The 20,588-nt window shown below is 51.7% G+C and overlaps 1 protein-coding gene across 42 annotated transcripts in view; it reads left to right on the top strand.

Annotated features, from left to right (window-relative positions):
- TYK2 (tyrosine kinase 2) overlaps window positions 1-9,281 on the top strand; it is a 30,615-nt gene extending 21,334 nt beyond the window's left edge. For 8 of the 42 annotated variants that reach the window (XM_024351232.3, XM_063801150.1, XM_063801149.1 and 5 more), the window contains 11 exons: window positions 521-648; window positions 1,676-1,811; window positions 1,896-2,050; window positions 3,097-3,247; window positions 5,197-5,303; window positions 5,581-5,773; window positions 6,169-6,287; window positions 6,717-6,889; window positions 7,263-7,380; window positions 8,652-8,762; window positions 8,846-9,281. In XM_024351232.3, the coding sequence (XP_024207000.1) occupies window positions 521-648; window positions 1,676-1,811; window positions 1,896-2,050; window positions 3,097-3,247; window positions 5,197-5,303; window positions 5,581-5,773; window positions 6,169-6,287; window positions 6,717-6,889; window positions 7,263-7,380; window positions 8,652-8,762; window positions 8,846-8,980 (1,526 nt within the window). In that variant the 3' untranslated portion in view covers window positions 8,981-9,281. Of the gene's footprint in view, window positions 1-520; window positions 649-1,675; window positions 1,812-1,895; window positions 2,051-3,096; window positions 3,248-5,196; window positions 5,304-5,580; window positions 5,885-6,168; window positions 6,288-6,716; window positions 6,890-7,262; window positions 7,381-8,329; window positions 8,763-8,845 lie in introns of those variants that run through there. The other 34 variants (XM_024351235.3, XM_063801153.1, XM_063801152.1 and 31 more) reach the window with 23 other exon arrangements.
- Window positions 9,282-20,588: the final 11,307 nt, after the last annotated feature.

Genomic DNA, 20,588 nt, shown 5'->3' with positions numbered 1-20,588 from the left:
TCACTGCAAGCTCCGTCTCCCACCATTCTTCTGCCTCAGCCTCCCAAGTAGCTGGGACTACCGGTGCCCACCACCATGCCTGGCTAATTTTTTTGTCTTTTTAGTAGAGATGGGGTTTCACTGTAATTTTTTTGTATTTTTAGTAGAGTTGGGGTTTCACCATACTGACCAGGCTGGTCTCGAACTCCTGAACTTGTGATCCGCCCGCCTCAGCCTCCCAAAGTGGTGGGATTACAGGCGTGAGCCACTACGCCCAGCCCACCTTTCTCTCTTGAACTTCAACTTCTTCTGTGCCCCATCCCACCTGGACCCCAATGCCCTCATCCACCGCTGCCTCTGCTGCATTCCGCATTTCTTCTCTCCCCAAACTCACTTTCAACCCAGACCAAACTCCACCCACACCTCTGCCCTGACACCTCCCCAGCCACATGCCAAGTCCCTCCCTGGCGTCTCCCCCAATTCCCCGCCATCCAGAGGGCAGAAGCAGGCAGGTTGCCCCAGAGCAGCTGTGTCTTTACAGATATCATGGTGACAGAGTACGTGGAGCACGGACCCCTGGATGTGTGGCTGCGGAGGGAGCGGGGCCATGTGCCCATGGCTTGGAAGATGGTGGTGGCCCAGCAGCTGGCCAGCGCCCTCAGCTACCTGGTGTGTGGCCTGTGTGTGGGGCCTGGGTCGGTCAGCGAGGGCCAGGAGCCCAGGAGTTCGAGACCAGCCTGGGCAACAGGGCGAGACCCCATCTTTTTTTTTTGTTTGTTTTGTTTTAGATGGAGTTTCACCCTGTCACCCAGGCTGGAGTGCAATGGCATGATCTCGGCTCACTGCAACCTTCGCCTCCCGGGTTCAAATGATTCTCCCGCCTCAGCCTCCCAAGTAGCTGGGATTATAGGCTCCTGCCATCACGCCCAGCTAATTTTTGTATTTTTAGTAGAGATGGGGTTTCACCATGTTGGTCAGGCTGGTCTCGAACTTCTGACCTCGTGATCCACCCACCTCAGCCTCCCAAAGTGCTGGGATTCCAGGCGTGAGCCACCACGCCCAGCTGGCCCCATCTTTTAAAAATAAACAAATAGCCAGGCGTGGTGGCTCATACCTGTAATCCCAGCAGTTTGGGAGGCCAAGGCGGGTAGATCACCTGAGGTCAGGAGTTTGAGACCAGCCTGGCCAGTATGGCGAAACCTTGCCTCTACTAAAAATACAAAAAAAATTAGCCAATGTGGTAACTTGCACCTGTAGGCCCAGGTATTCAGGAAGTTGAGGTGGGAGGATCACCTGAGCTCAGGAATTTGAGGCCGTAGTAAGCTATGATCACACCACTGCACCCCAGCCTGGGCAGCAGCATAGCTAGACCCCATCTCCACCAAAAATTTAAGAATCAGCTAGGCTGTGGTGATGTGCACCTGTAATTCTCGCTACTCGGAAGGCTTGAGCCCAGGAGTTTGAAGCTGCAGTGAGCTATGTTCGTGCCACCATACTCCAACCTGAGAGACAGAGTGAGACCCTGTCTTAAAAAAAAAAAACAAGAAAAAATAACCCCCCAAAAAACAAAACAGAAAGAAACCCAGTGATAGTCACAGTTGTCCTTTTCACATTGGCTGTCCCTATGGGGACCAGGTTTGGGGTTGGCGTCTGTGCCCCTCCTGAGTGGCCACACCCCCTCTCCTGCCCACCTCAGGAGAACAAGAACCTGGTTCATGGTAATGTGTGTGGCCGGAACATCCTGCTGGCCCGGCTGGGGTTGGCAGAGGGCACCAGCCCCTTCATCAAGCTGAGTGATCCTGGCGTGGGCCTGGGCGCCCTCTCCAGGGAGGGTGAGTACCCGAGGGGACCTGGGCACAGTGGGGGGCTTCCCCTGCTCCTTTCACCCTTGGTGACCTCTGACCTTGGCCTCCCAGAGCGGGTGGAGAGGATCCCCTGGCTGGCCCCCGAATGCCTACCAGTTGGGGCCAACAGCCTAAGCACCGCCATGGACAAGTGGGGGTTTGGCGCCACCCTCCTGGAGATCTGCTTTGACGGAGAGGCCCCTCTGCAGAGCCGCAGTCCCTCCGAGGTATGTCTAGGAGACCCTTGGGCCCTCCCCCCGCAGTGGGGGCCCCTCCAAGAAATCCAGAGGACAGAATCAGAGCTCAAAGCTGCGTCCCTTCTGGCCTCGTGACTTCAAGTCTCTCTGGGCTACCAGCAGGTGGGCCACTCGCTGGGGCTCAATGTAGTCCCAGCCTTTTTAGGTCCTTGTGGAAGTCACTTGTGCCTGGCACACAGAAGGCAAGTAAGAGACTTGATTTCAGTTTTAGGCAGAGTGACCAGGGCAGCGATGGGAGATGCCCAGGCTGCAGAGTGGGGAAGAAGGGCTGAGGATGCGCCTCACCCAGCAGTGGGGTCAGACAAGGCTTCCCAGAGGAGGTTCGTGAGTGTGGTGGTTTTATTTTGAGACGAAGTTCCACTCTTGTTGCCCAGGCTGGAATGCAATGGCGTGATCTCAGCTCACTGCAACCTCCGCCTCCTGGGTTCAAGCGATTCTCCTGTCTCAGCCTCCCGAGTAGGGGGGATTACAGGCGCATGCCACCACACCCGGCTAATTTTTGTATTTTTTGTAGAGATGGGGTTTCGTTATATTGGTCAGGCTGGTCTCAAACTCCTGACCTCAGGTGATCCGCCCACCTCCGCCTCCCAAAGTGCTGGGATTACAGGCATGAGCCACAGTGCCCGGCCCCAGAAGAGGTTTTATCTAAGTGTAGAATTATGCCAACGAGCCTGGCTAGGAAGGGCAGCCTAGGCAGAGTGCATGGCCTGTGCAAAGGCTGAGGCTTCAGTGTATTAAGGAGCTGTGGTCTACAGGAGGGGCAGGAGGGAAGCTTGGGGCAGGAGGCTGACTGTGACACTCCAGCTCTGCATAATCACTGGACCTGGGTCCCAGTCCTGGTTCTACGGCTGTGAGCATGTCCTCCCACTTTGTGGAGCCTCAGTTGCCTCATCTGTATAATGGGACTGATAAGAGCGGGCACCTGGCGGTCCACTCTGGGGACTTGACTCTGCCTCTTGGGGAAGGGGTGGGGGTGAGGGGAGGATGTTGACTCCTCTGGGTCCCTTTCCCAACAGAAGGAGCATTTCTACCAGAGGCAGCACCGGCTGCCTGAGCCCTCCTGCCCAGAGCTGGCCACACTCACCAGCCAGTGTCTGACCTATGAGCCAACCCAGAGGCCATCATTCCGCACCATCCTGCGTGACCTCACCCGGCTGCAGCCCCACAGTGAGCTCCATCCCAGTGCTGGGACCCTGGGGAAGTGGGACGGGGCTGGGATCCCTGCTGTATGCCTATAGCGCACGAGAGGTCTCTGCACAGTGGTTCAGGGTGTGTGCCAATTTCTTGCAGTGGCGTTCATAAGCATGCCCTGCCTGGCTGCCCTGAGCTCTCATTAATGTATTTATTTATTTATTTGCAATGGAATCTTGCTCTGTCGCCCAGCCTGGAGCGCAGTGACGTGATCTTGGCTCACTGCAACCTCCACCTCCCAGGTTCAAGCAATCCTCCCACCTCAGCCTCCCAAGTAGCTGGGATTACAAGCGTGTGCCACCATGCCCGGCTAATTTTTGTATTTTTAGTAGAGGTGGGGTTTTGCCATGTTGGCCAGGCTGGTCTCAAACTCTAGACCTCAAATGATCTATCTGCTTCAGCCTCCCAAATTGCTGGGATTACAGGCGTGAGCCACTGCGCCTGGCCTCCTTAATGTTTTGTCTGGGGAGAGACACAACTTCTTTGGATTAGAAAATTAGACCATTGCAGTTTTTTTTTATTTTTAAAAAAGTTTTGTATTGTTTTCTTTAAAAAATTAATATGCTCTTTTTTCTTTTTTTTTTGAGACGGAGTCTCACTCTGTTGCCAGGCTGGAGTACAGTGGTGCAATCTTGGCTCACTGCAACCTCCGTCTCCCAGGTTCAAGTAATTGTCCTGCCTCAGCCTCCTGGGTAGCTGGGACTACAGGCGCCCACCACCACGCCGGGCTAATTTTTGTATTTTTAGTAGAGACGGGAATTCACCACGTTGGCCAGGATGGTCTCAGTCTCTTGACCTCGTGATCCATCCGCCTCGGCCTCCCAAAGTGCTGGGATTACAGGCATGAGCCACTGCGCCTGACCTATTTTCTTTTTCTTTTTTTTTTTTTTTGAGATGGAGTTTTGCTCTTGTTGCACAGGCTGGAGTGCTGGAGTGCAATGGCACGATCTCGGCCCACTGCAACCTCCGCCTCCTGGGTTCGAGCAATTCTCCTGCCTCAGCCTCCCGAGTAGCTGGGATTACAGGCGTCCACCACCACACCCAGCTAATTTTTGTATTTTTAGTAGAGACGGGGTTTCACTGTGTTGGCTAGGCTGGTCTCAAACTCCTGACCTCAGGTGATCCACCCTCCTCAGCCTCCCAAAGTGTTGGGATTACAGGCGTGAGCCACCACGCCCGGCCTAATATGCCATTTTCAACTGGTCATATCACATTTTTCTTTCTCTTTTTTGTTTTAAAGACTAGGTCTTGCTGTGTTGCCCAGGCAGGAGTGTGGTGGCTATTCACAGGCACGATCATGGCTCACTGCAGCCTGAGACTCCTGGGCTCTAGGGATCCTCCTGCCTCGGCCTCCCAAAGTGCTGGGATTACAGGTGTGAGCCACCATGCCTGGCCAGTTTTTCTCTTTTCTCTATGAAATATCTGTGCCCTCTACCCAATCTCGGAACTTCCAGATGTCAGGTTTTTCCGTTTTTTCTTTTTCTTTCTTTCTTTCTTTTTCTTTTTTTTTTTTTAAAGACAGTGTCTCTCTGTGGCCCAGACTCACTGCAGCCTCAAAACTCCTGGGCTCAAACGATCCTCCTACCTCAGCCTCCTGAGTAGCTGGGACCACAGGCATGCACCACCACACCTGGCTAATTTTTTTTTTAACTTTTTTGTAGAGAGGGGGTTTCACCATGTTGTCCAGGCTGGTCTTGAACTCCCGGGCTCAAGTGATCTTCCCGCCTCGGCCTCCCAAACAGGTGTCAGTTTTGATGCAGCCAACTCTGCATCATTTTGTACAATAAGTGGACTCTTTCAGCTGTTGCAGGAAAAAGTTTTCTTACCTCTAGAATCGGATCCTGGGGTAGCTGTGGCTGGCTTTGTGACTCCCAAGTGTGGGCCTGCTGGGGAAAGGATCGGGGTCAGGCCTTTACCCACCGCAGCTCTTCCAGATCTTGCTGACGTCTTGACTGTGAACCCGGACTCACCGGCGTCGGACCCTACGGTTTTCCACAAGCGCTACTTGAAAAAGATCCGAGATCTGGGCGAGGTGAGGGACGGGCCTGAGCTGCTAAAAGGCCCGCCTGGTCGGGGAGGAGTTTGGGGGTTGAGGATAAATTCCTACCTAAGGTGATTCTCAGGAGATGTGGGTGGGACCCTCTGCTTTGAGGGAGGCCTAGGTGCCAAGGAGTCTTAATAGAGCGGAGTAGGCGGGGCCTGGGGTATTCCGAAAGGATCTGCCTGGAGGAGTGGCCCGGGAAATCGGGGGTTGGGGAGTGGTGTAGGGATTGGGGAGGTGGAGCTGACCCTCGTGCGCGCCCGACCAGGGTCACTTCGGCAAGGTCAGCTTGTACTGCTACGATCCGACCAACGACGGCACTGGCGAGATGGTGGCGGTGAAAGCCCTCAAGGCAGACTGCGGCCCCCAGCACCGCTCGGGCTGGAAGCAGGAGATTGACATTCTGCGCACGCTCTACCACGAGCACATCATCAAGTACAAGGGCTGCTGCGAGGACCAAGGTGGGCGGGACCGGGCGAGTCCTAGAGACTCGAGGGGGCGTGGCTAGAGCGTGGGTGTGGCATTGTGGGCGGGGCCAGTCTGGCCTAGCCAATTAGAGACTCTCAACCCCAGGCTGCAGTACGCGGTTCTTGGCATCTGGGTGAGCGTGGCTGGGCTGCCTCCTTCCCATCTGGGGGGTGCTACCTGCTGGGGCCAGGATGGACGGGAGCCACCAGCAGCCCCCTCAAGTGAGAATGGGGTTCTGGATGGGTCCATCCCACCTGAGAATTGGGTCTAGTGTGCGCGGGTCTTGGCCTTCCCTCCCGACCTTGGAGGGGCTCTGCTGGGCTCAAGGTGGGCGGTCCCCGGCCCGCCCTCTATCGTCCCCCACCGGGGCCGCCCCTCTCCGCGGCAGGCGAGAAGTCGCTGCAGCTGGTCATGGAGTACGTGCCCCTGGGCAGCCTCCGAGACTACCTGCCCCGGCACAGCGTCGGGCTGGCCCAGCTGCTGCTCTTCGCCCAGCAGATCTGCGAGGTTGGTCGGCCCCGCCCCTGCTTCTGGAGCTTGCCCCTTCCTCTTCAGCTTGGGCTGGCCTGAGCGATCCGGTGCAGTCTGCTCTCACGCTCCGCCCCTGCTCGTTTGCCCAGGCTCTCTTGTCCTTGCACTGACCTCCGAACTGTTTGGCTTGCTTGGCCACACCCCCTCCTCCCAAGGGACCACGCACAGCAGGCTCGGCCCCTCCCAACTCGCCCTCCTGACCAGCTTTGCTCGTCTAGCCCCGTCCCTGCTTTCTGGCTCAGCCTCCTTTTGCTTGGTGCCACGTGCCATCCGGCCCTCTCCAGCGGCCGGGTAGCCACCGGCCTGACCTGACTGTCCCCCAGCCCTCCTGGCTGCTCAGGTCCTGCCGCCGCCCCCGGCCGAACCCCGCCCCACTGAAACTCACGAGCCCTGCCCCGCCCCCAGGGCATGGCCTATCTGCACGCTCAGCACTACATCCACCGAGACCTAGCCGCGCGCAACGTGCTGCTGGACAACGACAGGCTGGTCAAGATCGGGGACTTTGGCCTAGCCAAGGCCGTGCCCGAAGGCCACGAGTACTACCGCGTGCGCGAGGATGGGGACAGCCCCGTGTTCTGGTGACCAGGCGGGGTGCAGTCTGAGGGGGTGCTGGGGTCACTTGGAACAGGCAGGGTGGAGTAGACGGATGCTGGGTATCATGACAGGGCATGATCCCAGTGAAGCGCGGCGGGGCCTAGCCGTGCGGGGGTGGGGCCTATGGAGGCAAGGGGCGGTGTATACAGTGCGGCTTGGCCTGGTGGGCGGGGTTAACCCGGCCTAGCCAATGAGCGGCCTAGCCAATGAGCACATCACCCCGCTCAGGCTGCCCTCTTAAGGGTGGGTCCCAACTGAGCCCAGAGGGTCCTTCAGTCTCAGGTGAGGGCTTCAGCCTGGTCTGATCCCCAAGCCCTCAGTGCAGCCCCCCGTGGCCTGAGTGCCCCCTCCCCCTAGGTATGCCCCAGAGTGCCTGAAGGAGTATAAGTTCTACTATGCGTCAGATGTCTGGTCCTTCGGGGTGACCCTGTATGAGCTGCTGACGCACTGTGACTCCAGCCAGAGCCCCCCCACGGTGAGAGCCAGGCCCGCAGCCCCACCGGGAGTTTGCTAGAGCAATTAGAAAGGCATAGGCTGGGCCAGGCGCGGTGGCTCAAGCCTGTAATCCCAGCACTTTGGGAGGCCGAGGCGGGCGGATCACGAGGTCAGGAGATCGAGACCAACCTGGCTAACACGGTGAAACCCGTCTCTACTAAAAATACAAAAAAAATTAGCCGGGCGTGGTGGCGGGCCCCTGTAGTCCCAGCTACTCAGGCGACTGAGGCAGGAGAATGGCATGAACCCGGGAGGCGGAGCTTGCAGTGAGCCGAGATCTCCCCACTGCACTCCAGCTGGGTGACAGAGCGAGACTCCGTCTAAGACAGGACAGGACAGGACGGAGAGAGAGAGAAAGGAAAGAAAGAAAGGCATAGGCCGGGCGCGGTGGCTGACACCTGTAATCCCAGCACTTTGGGAGGCCGAGGCGGGCAGATCACGAGGTCAGGAGATCGAGACCAGCCTGGCCAACATGGTGAAACCCCGTCTCTACTACAAATACAAAAATTAGCCGGGCGTGGTGGCAGGTGCCTGTAATCCCAGCTACTCAGGCGGCTGAGGCAGGGAGAATTGCTTGAACCCGGTAGGCGGAGGTTGCAGTGAGCCGAGATCATGCCACTGCACTCCAGCCTGGGTGAAAGAGTGAGAGACTGTCTCAAAAAAAAAATTCTGGACGGTAAGAACAATCTGCTGTGAGGCGTAATAATAACGGCAAACACCTGACTCACGCTTACTCTATGAATATTAGTTTAACGTTCACAGTAATCCCAGGTGGCAGATGTTATTACCCTATTTTATGGATGAGAAAACAGGCCCAGAGAAGTGAACTCAAATTCAAAGTCACACAGCTGAGAAGTGTAAGAGGTGGGATTGGAACCCATGCAGTCGATTTCATGAAGTTGCAGAGTGATTTCTTTTTCTTTTTTGAGATGGAGTTTCACACTTGTATCCCAGGCTGGAGTGCAATGGCACAATCTCGGCTCACTGCAACCTCCGCCTCCCAGGTTCAAACGATCCTCCTGCCTCAGCCTCCCAAGTAGCTGGGATTACAGGTGCCTGCCATTATGCCCAGCTAATTTTTGTATTTTTAGTAGAGATGGGGTTTCACCATGTTGGCCAGGCTGGTCTCGAACTCCTGACCTCAGGTGATCCACCCACCTCAGCCTTCCAAAGTGCTGGGATTACAGGCATGAGCCACCGTGCCTGCCTTTCATTGCCTCTTGAAAAGAGCTTGTCTTGTTTATACTGTAGAAATTCCTTGAGCTCATAGGCATTGCTCAGGGTCAGATGACAGTTCTGAGACTCACTGAGTTGCTGGAACGAGGGGAGAGGCTGCCACGGCCCGACAAATGTCCCTGTGAGGTGAGACTTCCTTTGTCTTTCCCTGACCCCACTATCCTGCTGTGGAGAGGGCAGCCCCCACCAGCCCTGGTTTTTCCTTCTAGGTCTATCATCTCATGAAGAACTGCTGGGAGACAGAGGCGTCCTTTCGCCCAAACTTCGAGAACCTCATACCCATTCTGAAGACAGTCCATGAGAAGTACCAAGGCCAGGCCCCTTCAGTGTTTAGCGTGTGCTGAGGCACAATGGCAGCCCTGCCTGGGAGGACTGGACCAGGCAGTGGCTGCAGAGGGAGCCTCCTGCTTCCTGCCCCAGGATGAAACCAAGAGGGGGATGTCAGCCTCACCCACACCGTGTGCCTTACTCCTGTCTGGAGACCCCACCTCTGTGAACTTATTTTTCTTTCATGGCCGTGAGCCTAACCATGATCTTGAGGGACCCAACATTTGTAGGGGCACTAATCCAGCCCTTAAATCCCCCAGCTTCCAAACTTGAGGCCCACCATCTCCACCATCTGGTAATAAACTCATGTTTTCTCTGCTGGAGCCTGTGATTTTTGGAGCCCTCTTCAAGAAAGCTGGGTTAGCTGGGAGTCTGGTCTCCTGTGGACAGCAGCTAGCATGAGACAGCGCAGAGGTGGCTGGATTCAACTGTTTAACTTTTTTTTTTTTTTTCTTTTTGAGACAGAGTCTTGCTCTGTCGCCCAGGCTGGAGTGCAGTGGCGTGATCTAGGCTCATTGCAAGCTCCGCCTCCTGGGTTCACACCATTCTCCTGCCTCAGCCTCCCGAGTAGCTGGGACTACAGGCGACCGCCTCCACGCCTGGCTAATTTTTTGTATTTTTAGTAGAGTTGAGGTTTCACCTTATTGGCCAGGCTGGTCTTGAACTCCTGACCTCAGGTGATCCACCTGCCTCCGCCTCCCAAAGTGCTGGGATTACAGGTGTGAGCCATTGCACCTGGCCAATAACTACTTGTTGAATGCACAAAGTATTTGGTCGGGGCGGTCACATGCCACATAGATTAGACTGCCAGTTTCACCCTTTCACATTTGTGTGACCTCGGGCTAATGGCTTCACCTCTCTGGGCCTTAGTCCTTCATTATGGGAGCTTCACACTTGCTATCTCATAGGACTCATGTAAAGAGCTCATGAGGTGGTGTCTGTGAAATGCTGAGCAGAAAGACATGCAAACAAGTGCTTAATAAATATACAATATTGGCCAGGCATGGCGGCTCACGCCTGTAATCCCAGCACTTTGGGAGGCCACGAGGATCACAAGGTCAGGAGATTGAGACCATCCTGGCTAACACGGTGAAACCCCGTCTACTAAAAATACAAAAAAATTAGCCAGGTGTGGTGGCGGGTGCCTGTAGTCCCAGCTACTCGGGAGGCTGAGGCAGGAGAATGTCATGAACCCAGGAGGCGGAGATTGCAGTGAGCCGAGATTGCACCACTGCACTCCAGTCTGGGTGACAGAGAAAGACTCCATCTCAAAAAAAAATAATTAAATAAATAAATATACAATATTATTGTTGACTGGATGCAGTGGCTCATTGCCTGTAACCCCAGCACTTTGGGAGGCTGAGGCAGGAGGATCCCTTGAGTCCAGGAGTTCGAGACCAGCCTGGGCAACATAGGGAGATCCTCTCCGTATTTTTATTTATTTATTTATTTATTTATTTATTTATTTATTTATTTATTTATTTTTGAGGCAGTTTCACTGTTCTCCAGGCTGAAGTGCAATGGTACTATCTCGGCTCACTGCAACCTCCCCCTCCTGAGTTCAAGCGATTCTCCTGCCTCAGCCTCCGGAGTAGCTGGGATTACAGGCGCACGCCACCACACCCGGCTAATTTTGTATTTTTAGTAGAGACGGGGTTACATCTTGTTGGTCAGGCTGCTCTCAAACTCCTGACCTCAGGTGATTTGCCCGCCTCGGCCTCCCAAAGTGTTGGGATTACAGGCGTGAGCCACTACACCTAGCCTATATTATTTTAAAATAAAAATTTTAAAAATGAAGTTGGCTGGATAGAGTGGCTCACGCCTGTAATCCCAGCACAGCACTTTGAAAGGCCAAGGCGGGCGGATCAGTTGAGGTCAGGAGTTTGAGACCAGCCTGCCCAATATGGCAAAACCCTTGTCTACTAAAAATACAAAAATTAGCTGGGCATTGTGGTAGGCGTCTGTAATCCCAGCTACTTGGGAGGCTGAGGCAGGAGAATCACTTGAACCTAGGAGGCAGAGGTTGCCATGAGCCAAGATCAAGCCATTGCACTCCAGCCTGGGTGACAAGAGCAAAACTCTGTCTCAAAAAAAAAATAAAAAAAGACACATGCACACGTATGTTTATTGCGGCACTATTCACAATAGCAAAGACTTGGAACCAACCCAAATGTCCATCAATGATAGACTGGATTAAGAAAATGTGGCACATATACACCATGGAATACTATGCAGCTATAAAATAGGATGAGTTCATGTCTTTTGCAGGGACACAGATGAAGCTGGAAACCATCATTCTCAGCAAACTATCACAAGGACAGAAAACCAAACACCGCATGTTCTCATTCATAGGTGGGAACTGAACAATGAGAACACTTGGACACATGGCAGGGAACAACACACACCCACACCGGGGTCTGTTGTGGGGTAGGGGCCTGCAGGAGGGATAGCATTAGGAGAAATACCTAATGTAAATGATGAGTTAATGGGTGCAGCAAACCAACATGGCACATATATACCTATGTAACAAACCACGTTGTGCACATGTACCCTGGAACTTAAAAAAAAAAAAAAAGGAGTCTGAAACCATGAACAATCTTCGTTATTTACCAAGTTTGTTCTTGTTGAGGAAAAAAAATAAGATTCAAGAGGAAAAAAATACAAAAATTAGCCAGGTGTGGTGGCACACACCTGTAATCTCAGCTACTCTAGAGGCTGAGGCAGGAGAATTGCTTGAACTGGAAGGCAGAGTGCATTGAGCTGAGATCGCACCACTGCACTCCAGCCTGGGCAACAGAGCAAGACTGTCTGAAAAAAGAAAAGAAAAAAAGTATTATTGTTATTCTGGTGTTTGGCAAAGCGTTTCTACTTAGCCTGTGTGACTTGAGATGGTGGGATAGATTATGAGTCAGACACATTTGTGAAAGGCAGTTAAATATCCCCAAAAGGACTTCTTTTGTGGGGCTGGGGACTGGGTCTTGCTCTGTCACCCACACTGGAGTACAGTGGTGCTATTACAGCCCATGGCAACCTTGACCTCCCAGGCGCAAGTGATCCTCCCACCTCAGCCTCTGTAGGAGCTGGGACTATAGGCTCCTGCCACGTCACCTGGCTAATTTTTTTTTTTTTTTTTTTGAGAAGGAGTCTCACTATGTCACCCAGGCTGGAGTGCAATGGTACGGTCTAGGCTCAGTGCGACCTCCACCTCCAGGGTTCAAGCGATTCTCCTGCTTCAGCCTCCCCAGTAGCTGGGATTACAGGCGCCTGCCACTACGCCTGGCTAATTTTTGTATTTTTAGTTGAGACAGGGTTTCACCATGTTGGCCAGGCTGGTCTCGAACTCCTGACCTCAGGTGATCCACCCACCTCAGCCTCCGAAAGTGCTGGGATTACAGGTGTGAGCCACCATGCCTGGCCATCTAGCTAATTTTAAAATTTTTTGTAGACACAGCGTCTTACTCTGCTGCCCAGCCTGGTCTCAAACTCCTGGGCTCAAGTGATCCTCCCACCTTAGCCTCTTGAGTAGTAGGATAACAACTCAATTTGTTTAGAGCAGTTTTAGGTTTACAGCAAAGTTGAGTGGAAAATACAGAGTTCTCCTATATCCCCTCCCTCCCATCCCCCTGCACAACCTCCCTTGCTGACCTATCCTGTACCACAGTGATACATGTGTTAGAATCTATGAACCTCGGTGACTCATGCCTGTAATCCCAGCACTTTGGGAGGTCAGGAGTTCGAGACCAGCCTGGGCAACATGGTGAAACCCCATCTCTACTAAAAATACAAAAACTAGCCAGGCATGGTGGCAGGCACCTGTACTCCCAGCTACTCAGGAGGCTGAGGCAAGAGAATTGCTTGAACCCAGAAGGTGGTGGTGGAGGTTGCAGTGAGCCAAGATCATGCCACTGCACTCCAGCCTGAGCAGCAGAGCAAGACTCTGTCTGAAAAAAAAAAAAATCTATGAACCTCCACTGACATATCATTTTCTCCTGAGGTCTATACTTTACATGAGGGTTCACTCTTGCTGTTGTACGTTCTGTGGGGCTGGACAAACATATAAGGCATGAACCCACCAATATAGTATCACATGGAGTAGTTTCACTGCGCTAAACGTCATTCATGCACTGCCTGTTCATCCCTCTCTTCTCACTAACCCCTGGCAACTGCTGATCTGTTATTTACTGTCCCCATAGTTTTGAAACAGAGTCTTGCTCTGTCATCCAGGCTGGAGTGCAGTGGTGCAATCTCTGCTCACTACAACCTCCGCCTCCCACGCTCAAGCTAATTTCTGTATTTTTTGTAGAGGCGAAGTTTCTCCATGTTACCCAGGTTGATGAAGTCCCGGGCTTAAATGATCCCTCTACCTCAGCCTCCCAAAGTGCTGGGCTTTCAGGTATGAGCCACCACACCCGCCCAATAGATCATTTATTTTTAGTTCTGAATAAAAAAATAAATAAAAATACAAACAAGGTCCCCAATTGCGTTTGGCTGAGGCCAGTTTTCTGTAAGTCTCTTTTAGTTCTGAAAAAATAAAATAAATAAAAATACAGGGCCGGGCACAGTGGCTCACGCCTGTAATCCCAGCACTTTGGGAGGCCAAGGCAGGCGGATCACCTGAGGTCAGGAGTTCAAGACCAACATGGCCAACATGGCAAAACCCCATCTCTACTAAAAATACAAAAATTAGCCGGGTGCGGTGGCGTGTGCCTGTAATCCCAGCTACTCAGGAGGCTGAGGCAGGAGAATCACTTAAACCCAGGAGGCGGAGGTTGCAGTGAGCTGAGATTGTGCCATTGTACTCCAGCCTGGGCAACAAGAGTGAAACTCCATCTCAAAAAATAAAATAAAATAAAAAATAAAAATAAATAAAAATACAAACAAAGTCCCCAATCGCATTTGCTCGAGGCCAGTTTTCTTACGTCTCTTTTGGTCTGTGGGTTCCTCTTTCTGTCTTTTGCCCCCTTGCAACATATTTGTGGATAAAACTAGGTTGTTTGTCTTGTTGACTTTTTTTTTTTTGAGATGGAGCCTTGCTCTGTCGCCCAGGCTGGAGTGCAGTGGCACGATGTCGGCTCACTGCAACCTCTGCCTCCTGGGTCCAAGTGATTCTCCTGCCTCAGCCTCCTGAGTAGCTGGGATTACAGGCGTGGGGCCAGTACGCCTGGCTAATTTTTGTATTTTTAGTAGAGATGGGGTTTCGCCATGTTGGCCAGGCTGGTCTCGAACTCCTAACCTCAGGTGATCTGCTTGCCTCGGCCTCCCAAAGTGCTGGAATTACAGTCATGAGCCACTGCGCCTGTCATGTTTTCTTCTTTTTCTGCATTGCTATTAAAAATTTTGGCTGGGGCCGGGCGCAGTAGCTCATGCCTGTAATCCCAACTCTTTGGGAGGCCAAGGTGGGTGAATCACCTGAGGTCAGGAGTTAAAGACCAGCCTGGCCAACATGGTGAAACCCCGTCTGTACTAAAAATACAAAAATTAGCTGGGTGTGGTGGCAGGCGCCTGTTATCTCAGCTACTTGGGTGGCTGAGGCAGGAGAATCACTTGAACCTGGGAGGTGGAGGTTGTAGTGAGCCGAGATCGTGCCACCGCACTCCAGCCTGGGCGACAGAGCAAGACTTAATCTCAAAAAAAAAAAAAAAAGAAAGAAAAAATTGTTTCCTCATAATCGTAAAGCTGTTATACTCACTGCAGGCACAGCTAGTACATTTTGCTCAACCCCACAGGCTCCGTTCCCTTTACAAGGTATTTATTTATTTATTTATTTTTATTTTTGCGATGGAGTCTCTCTCTGTCATCCTGGCTGGAGTGCAGTGGCATAATCTCGGCTCACTGCAACCTCGGCCTCCAGGGCTCAGTCGGTTCTTGGGCCTCAGTCTTCCAAGTAGCTGTAAGTACAGGCATGCGCCACCACGTCCGGTGAATTTTTTGTATTTTTAGTTGCCATGTTGGCCAGGCTTTTACTAGCTATTTATAATATGCTTGAGTCACTCACAGGAATGAAATACTGTCAGCATCAATAGTTAGCAGCTCTTTCAAAATACATTTTATTGCCTCTATAAGAAACCTTAACTATTCTATTAGTCCAGTAATTCCAAATGGTCTTATTATTTCTTGGGTTTTGTTCGTTTGTTTGTTTGTTTGTTTTTGAGACGTTGTTTCTCTCTTGTTGCCCAAGCTGGAGTGCAATGGTGCGACCTCGGCTCACTGCAAACTCCTCCAAGGCTCAAGTGATTCTCCGGCCTCAGCCTCCTGAGTAGCTGGGATTACAGGCACGAGCCACCATGTCTGGCTAATTTTTTGTATTTTTAGTAGAGACTGGGTTTCCTCATGTTAGTCAGGCTGGTCTCGAACTCCTGATCTCAGATGATCCATCCGCTTCAGCCTCCCAAAGTCCTGGGATTATAGGCATGAGCCACCGCACCTGGCTGGTCTTATTATTTCTATACATAATATATGCTCTTTTGGCTGGGCGTGGTAGCTCAAGCCTGTAATCACGGCACTTTGGGAGGCCGAGGTAGGTGGATCACCTGAGGTCAGCATATCGAGACCAGCTTGGCCAACATGGCAAAACCCCGTTTCTACTAAAAATACAAAAATTAGTCAGGTGTGGTGGCACACGCCTGTAATCCCAGCTACTTGGGAGGCTGAGGCAGGAGAATCGCTTGAACCCGGAAGGTGGAGGTTGCAGTGAGCCGAGGTCACGGCACTGCACTCCAACCTAGGAGACAGATCGAGACTCCATCTCGGGAAAAAAAAAAAGGCCAGGCACGGTGGCTCACGCCTGTAATCCCAGCACTTTGGAAGGCCAAGCAGGCAGATCACAAGGTCAAGATATCGAGACCATCCTGGCCAACATGGTGAAACCTTGACTTTACTAAAAATACAAAAATTAGCTGGGTGTGGTGGCCCACGCCTGTAGGCCCAGCTACTTGGGAGGCTGATGCAGGAGAATTGCTTGAACCCGGGACGCAGAGGTTGCAGTGAGCCGATATCGCGCCACTGCACTCCAGCATGGTGACAGAGCAAGACTGAGTCTCAAAGAAAAAAAAATAAAAACTTTAAACATTTACGTAGCTGAATAGGTCCCATGTTTTTACTGAAGATTCCCAAAAGGCTTTTAGAGGGTTTTTTATTTTTTCTTTAATTTTTTTTTTTTAATACTAGAGATGGGGGTCTCCCTATGTTGCCCAGGCTGTCTCAAACTCCTGGGCTCAAGCGATCCTCCCACCTCAGCCTCCCAAAGTGCTGGGATTACAGATGTGAGCCACCATGCCCAGCCAAGTTTAACTTTTTCACAATAAAGGAAAGGAACAGTGTCAATCCATGATTGTCAGAACAGCAATTTAATAAGATCATCTTCAGCTGGGCGCGGTGGCTCACGCCTGTAATCCCAGCACTTTGGGAGGCTGAGGTGGGCGGATCACCTGAGGTCAGGAGTTTGAGACCAGCCTGGCCAACATGGTGAAACCCCTGTCTCTACTAAAAATAGAAAAATTAGCCAGATGTGGTGGTAGGCGCCTGTAATCCCAGCTACTTGGGAGGCTGAGGCAGGAGAATCGCTTGGACCTGGAAGGCAGAGGTTGCAGTGAGCCAAGACTGAACCACCTCACTCCAGCCTGGGCAACAGAGTGAGAACCCATCTCAAAAAATACTGATAATAATAAGATCATCTTCAGAACTCAGTTCCTGGTGCATGAAGAGATTCAATACAGCCCCCTCGCTCTCAGTTCTTAGAAAGAATATGCCAGCCTGACCAACATGGTGAAACCCCCGTCTCTAATAAAAATACAAAAATTAGCTGGGTGTGGTGGCGCACGCCTGTGATCCCAGCTACTCAGGAGGCTGAGGCAGGAGAATCGCTTGAACCTGGGAGGTGGAGGTTGCAGTGAGCCCAGCCTGGGAGACAGAGCAAGACTCATTCTCAAAAAAAAAAAAAAAAAAAAAAAAAAAGAAGAAGAAGAAGAAGAATATGAAAGAGATAGGATCAATAACTACCTTCATTGTTTAATAGCCTAAGAGTGAAAGCCCAGCGCAGTGGCTCACCCCTGTAATAATCCCAGCACTTTGGGAGGTTGAGGTGGGAGGATCACTGGAGCCCAGGGGTTCAAGAACAGCCTGGGCAATATGTCAAACGCTCCTCTGTAGAAAAAATACAAAAATTAGCCGAGTGTAGTGGCACACACCTATAGTCCCAGCTACTAGGGAGGCTGAGGTGGGAGGATCACCTGAGCCTGGGAGGTCAAGGTTGCAGTGAGCCATGATTATGCCACTGCATTCCAGCCTGGGAGACACAGCCAGACCCTGTCTCAGGAAGAAAAGAAAAAAAAAAAACCCAAATCTTTTTATCCCAGGATGTCTGAAAAGGACAGAGTCTATGGAGCATGGATGCAGAAAAGTAGTTATTCCTACCAGGGGAAAAAAAAAAAAATGAAATGTGGACACAGCCACTCAAGATCAGAGACTCAACCAGTGAAAGCAATTAGCTTCAATTTCATTGTCACCAGGAGGGCGCACACCAGAGAACCTGGGAGAAAGCCTGGGTTAGAGCCCTTAGCATTCTCAGTGTTACTGGTGCTGTGGTTCAACAACCTTTGTGGGAATGAGGAGAACCAGAGACCATCACCATCACACGTAAAAAGGATCCTATAGCAACAATGTGGCTGTCAAAAATCAGCTGGAGGCCAGGCGCGGTGGCTCACGCCTGTAATCCTAGCACTTTGGGAGGCCGAGGCGGGCGGATCACCTGAGGTCAGGAGTTTGAGACTAGCCTGGTCAACATGGTGAAACCCCGTCTCTACTAAAAATACAAAAAATTAGCTGGGTGTGGTGGTGCATGCCTGTAATCCCAGCTACTCGGGAAGTTGAGGCGGGAGAATCACTTGAACCTGGGAGGCAGAGGTTGCAGTGAGCCCAGACTATGCCACTGCACTCCAGCCTAGGTGACAGACTGAGACCCTGTCTCAAAAAAAAAAAAAAAAAAAAATCAGCTGGAGCTTAAATTATACATTGTTTGCAATCCAGACTGTACTTGCTTTCTTGTCAATGGCTTGAGATATGTGCAGAGGCCCCTTAAACATGTGTAGGTGAACTTTCTCTGTCGCCCAGGCTGGAGTGCAGGGGCACAATCTCAGCTAACTGCAACCTCCACTTCCCGGGCTCAAGCAATCCTCCTGCTGCAGCCTCCTGAGTAGCTGGGACTACAGGTGTGTGCCATCAAGCTTGGCTGATTTTTTTGTACTTTTTTTTTTTTTTTTCGAGATGGAGTCTCGCTCTGTCGCCCAGGCTGGAGTGCAGTGGCGCAATCTCAGCTCACTGCAAGCTCCGCCTCCCGGGTTCACACTATTCTCCTGCCTCAGCCTCCCCAGTAGCTGGGACTACAGGCACCTGCCACCATTTTTTTTTGTATTTTTAGTAGAGACGGGGCTAATTTTTTTTTGTATTTTTAGTAGAGATGGGGTTTCACCGTGTTAACCAGGATGGTCTCGATCTCCTTACCTCGTGATCTGCCCGCCTCGGCCTCCCAAAGTGCTAGGATTACAGGCGTGAGCTACCACACCTGGCCCAGAAATACTTCTTTATCAGAAATATTACTGGCGGGTGTAGCAGGGCACGCCTATAATCCCAGCACTTTGGGAGGTCGAGGCAGGCAGATCCCTTAAGCTTAGGAGTTCAAGACCAACCTGGGCAATATGGTGAAAGCCGTCTCTACAGAAAATTAGCCAGGCACAGTGGTGTGCACCTGTGGTCTCAGCTCCTAGGGAGGCTGAGGTGGGAGGATCACTTGAACCCAGGAGGCTGAGATTGCAGTTAGCTGAGATTGCGCCCCTGCACTCCAGCCTGGGCGACACGGTGAGACTGTTTCAAAAAACAAAAAAGAAATATGACTTATTTACAAGTATTTCTTTCTTTTTTATTTTTAGAGACAGGGTCTCACTATTACGTAAGTATTATAAATTATATATATATGTTTTTTTGTTTGTTTGTTTGTTTTTCTGAGACAGAGTCTTGATCTGTCACCCAGGCTGGAGTGCAGCGGCACAATCTCCACTCACTGCAACCTCCGCCTCTTGGGTTCAAGTGATTCTCCTGCCTCAGCCTCCTGAGTAACTGGGACTACAGGTGCCCGCCACAACGCCCAGCTAATTTTTTATATTTTTGGTGGAGATGGGGTTTCACTGTGTTAGCCAGGATGGTCTCGATTTCCTGACCTCGTCATCCACCTACCTCAGCCTCCCAAAGTGCTGCTAGGATTACAGACGTGAGCCAATAAGTCTGACATCTTTTTTTTTTTTTTTTTTTTTTTGTGGAAACAGGGTCTCACTGTGTCTCCCAGGCTGGAGTGCAGGGGTGCAATCTCGACTCACTGCAGCTTTGACCTCCCAGGCTCAAGCGATCCTCTCACCTCAGCCTTCCAAGGAGCTGGGACTACAGGCACCAGGCCCATGCTACTGGTCCCTGCTGTTTACAAATACACTAGACTTGGGTTTTAGCTGCTCTCTCAACACCAGGTGGGAAATGGATTGTTCGGAAGGTAGAGGAATAGAGGAGGGACCTGCTTAGGAAGGCGGGGGTGCTCTAGATGAGAGAGGAGGTGCTGTGACCTCAAGGTCTGGGGAAAGTGGGTGAGTGCAGGGCCCCATCAAGGCTCTCAACAAGGCCTCTCTCTCTGGAGCTCAGATGTGAAGCCCAGAAGGCAGGTCAGAGGCCTGAGGTCAGAGGCAGGTCAAAGGTGGGGGTCCCACCTGGTCCCCTTGGTGCCTTCCCTTGGAATGCAGTGACCAGCTGCCTGGAAGGGTGGGCAAGGGGACAACAGGATGGGGTAAAGGCCAGTTACAAGTAGAATCCTGGAAGGCCGGGCGCAGTGGCTTACGCCTGTAATCCCAACACTTTGGGAGGCCAAGGCGGGCAGCTCACTTGAGGTCAGAAGTTTGAGACCAGCTTGGCCAACATGGTGAAACCCCGTCTCTACCAAAAAGTACAAAAATTAGCCGGGCGTGGTGGCACACGCCTGTAATCCCAGCTACTCGGGAGGCTGAGGCAGGAAAATCGTTTGAACCCGGGAGGCAGAGGCTGCAGTGAGCCAAGATCCCGCCACTGCACTCCAGCCAGGGTGACAGAGTGAGACTCTGTCTCAAAACAAACAAACAAAAACCAAGTAGAATCCTGGATAGACAGTGGCTCAGGGACTCAGCTGTCCCCAAATCACCTACCTTAGCTCTTTGTGCAGGGGATGGGGGATCCCCAAGATCTTCAAAGATAGGGAGGTATCCTCAAGATCTTCAAAGGTGGCCAGGCGTGGTGGCTCACGCCTGTAATCGCAACACTTTGGGAGGTCAAGATGAGAGGAGGCCATCTTAAGGCCAGGAGTTCAAGACCAGTCGGGGCAACATAGCAAGACTCTGCTTCTGTTTCTGTTTTTTTTTTTTTTTTTTTTTTAATGTTTCTTCGAAATCCCACCTTAACATCTACAGAATGGTGCCTACAGTTTTCCCCATTAACTTCCTCTCTGGGGACAGAATATTCCCCTCCCCACCTAAGTTCAGCCAGAAGGAGATGCCTCATCCCCCCCACCCAGGCTTCCCAGTGCTGAGAACAAAAAAACCAGTTTAGTTAGCATTTCCT

The sequence above is a fragment of the Pan troglodytes genome, chromosome 20 (assembly GCF_028858775.2).
Source record: "Pan troglodytes isolate AG18354 chromosome 20, NHGRI_mPanTro3-v2.0_pri, whole genome shotgun sequence".
Classification (NCBI taxonomy): Eukaryota; Metazoa; Chordata; class Mammalia; order Primates; family Hominidae; genus Pan; species Pan troglodytes.
Note: the sequence above shows the minus strand (reverse complement) of the source record. Positions and strands in the feature narration are given on the sequence as shown.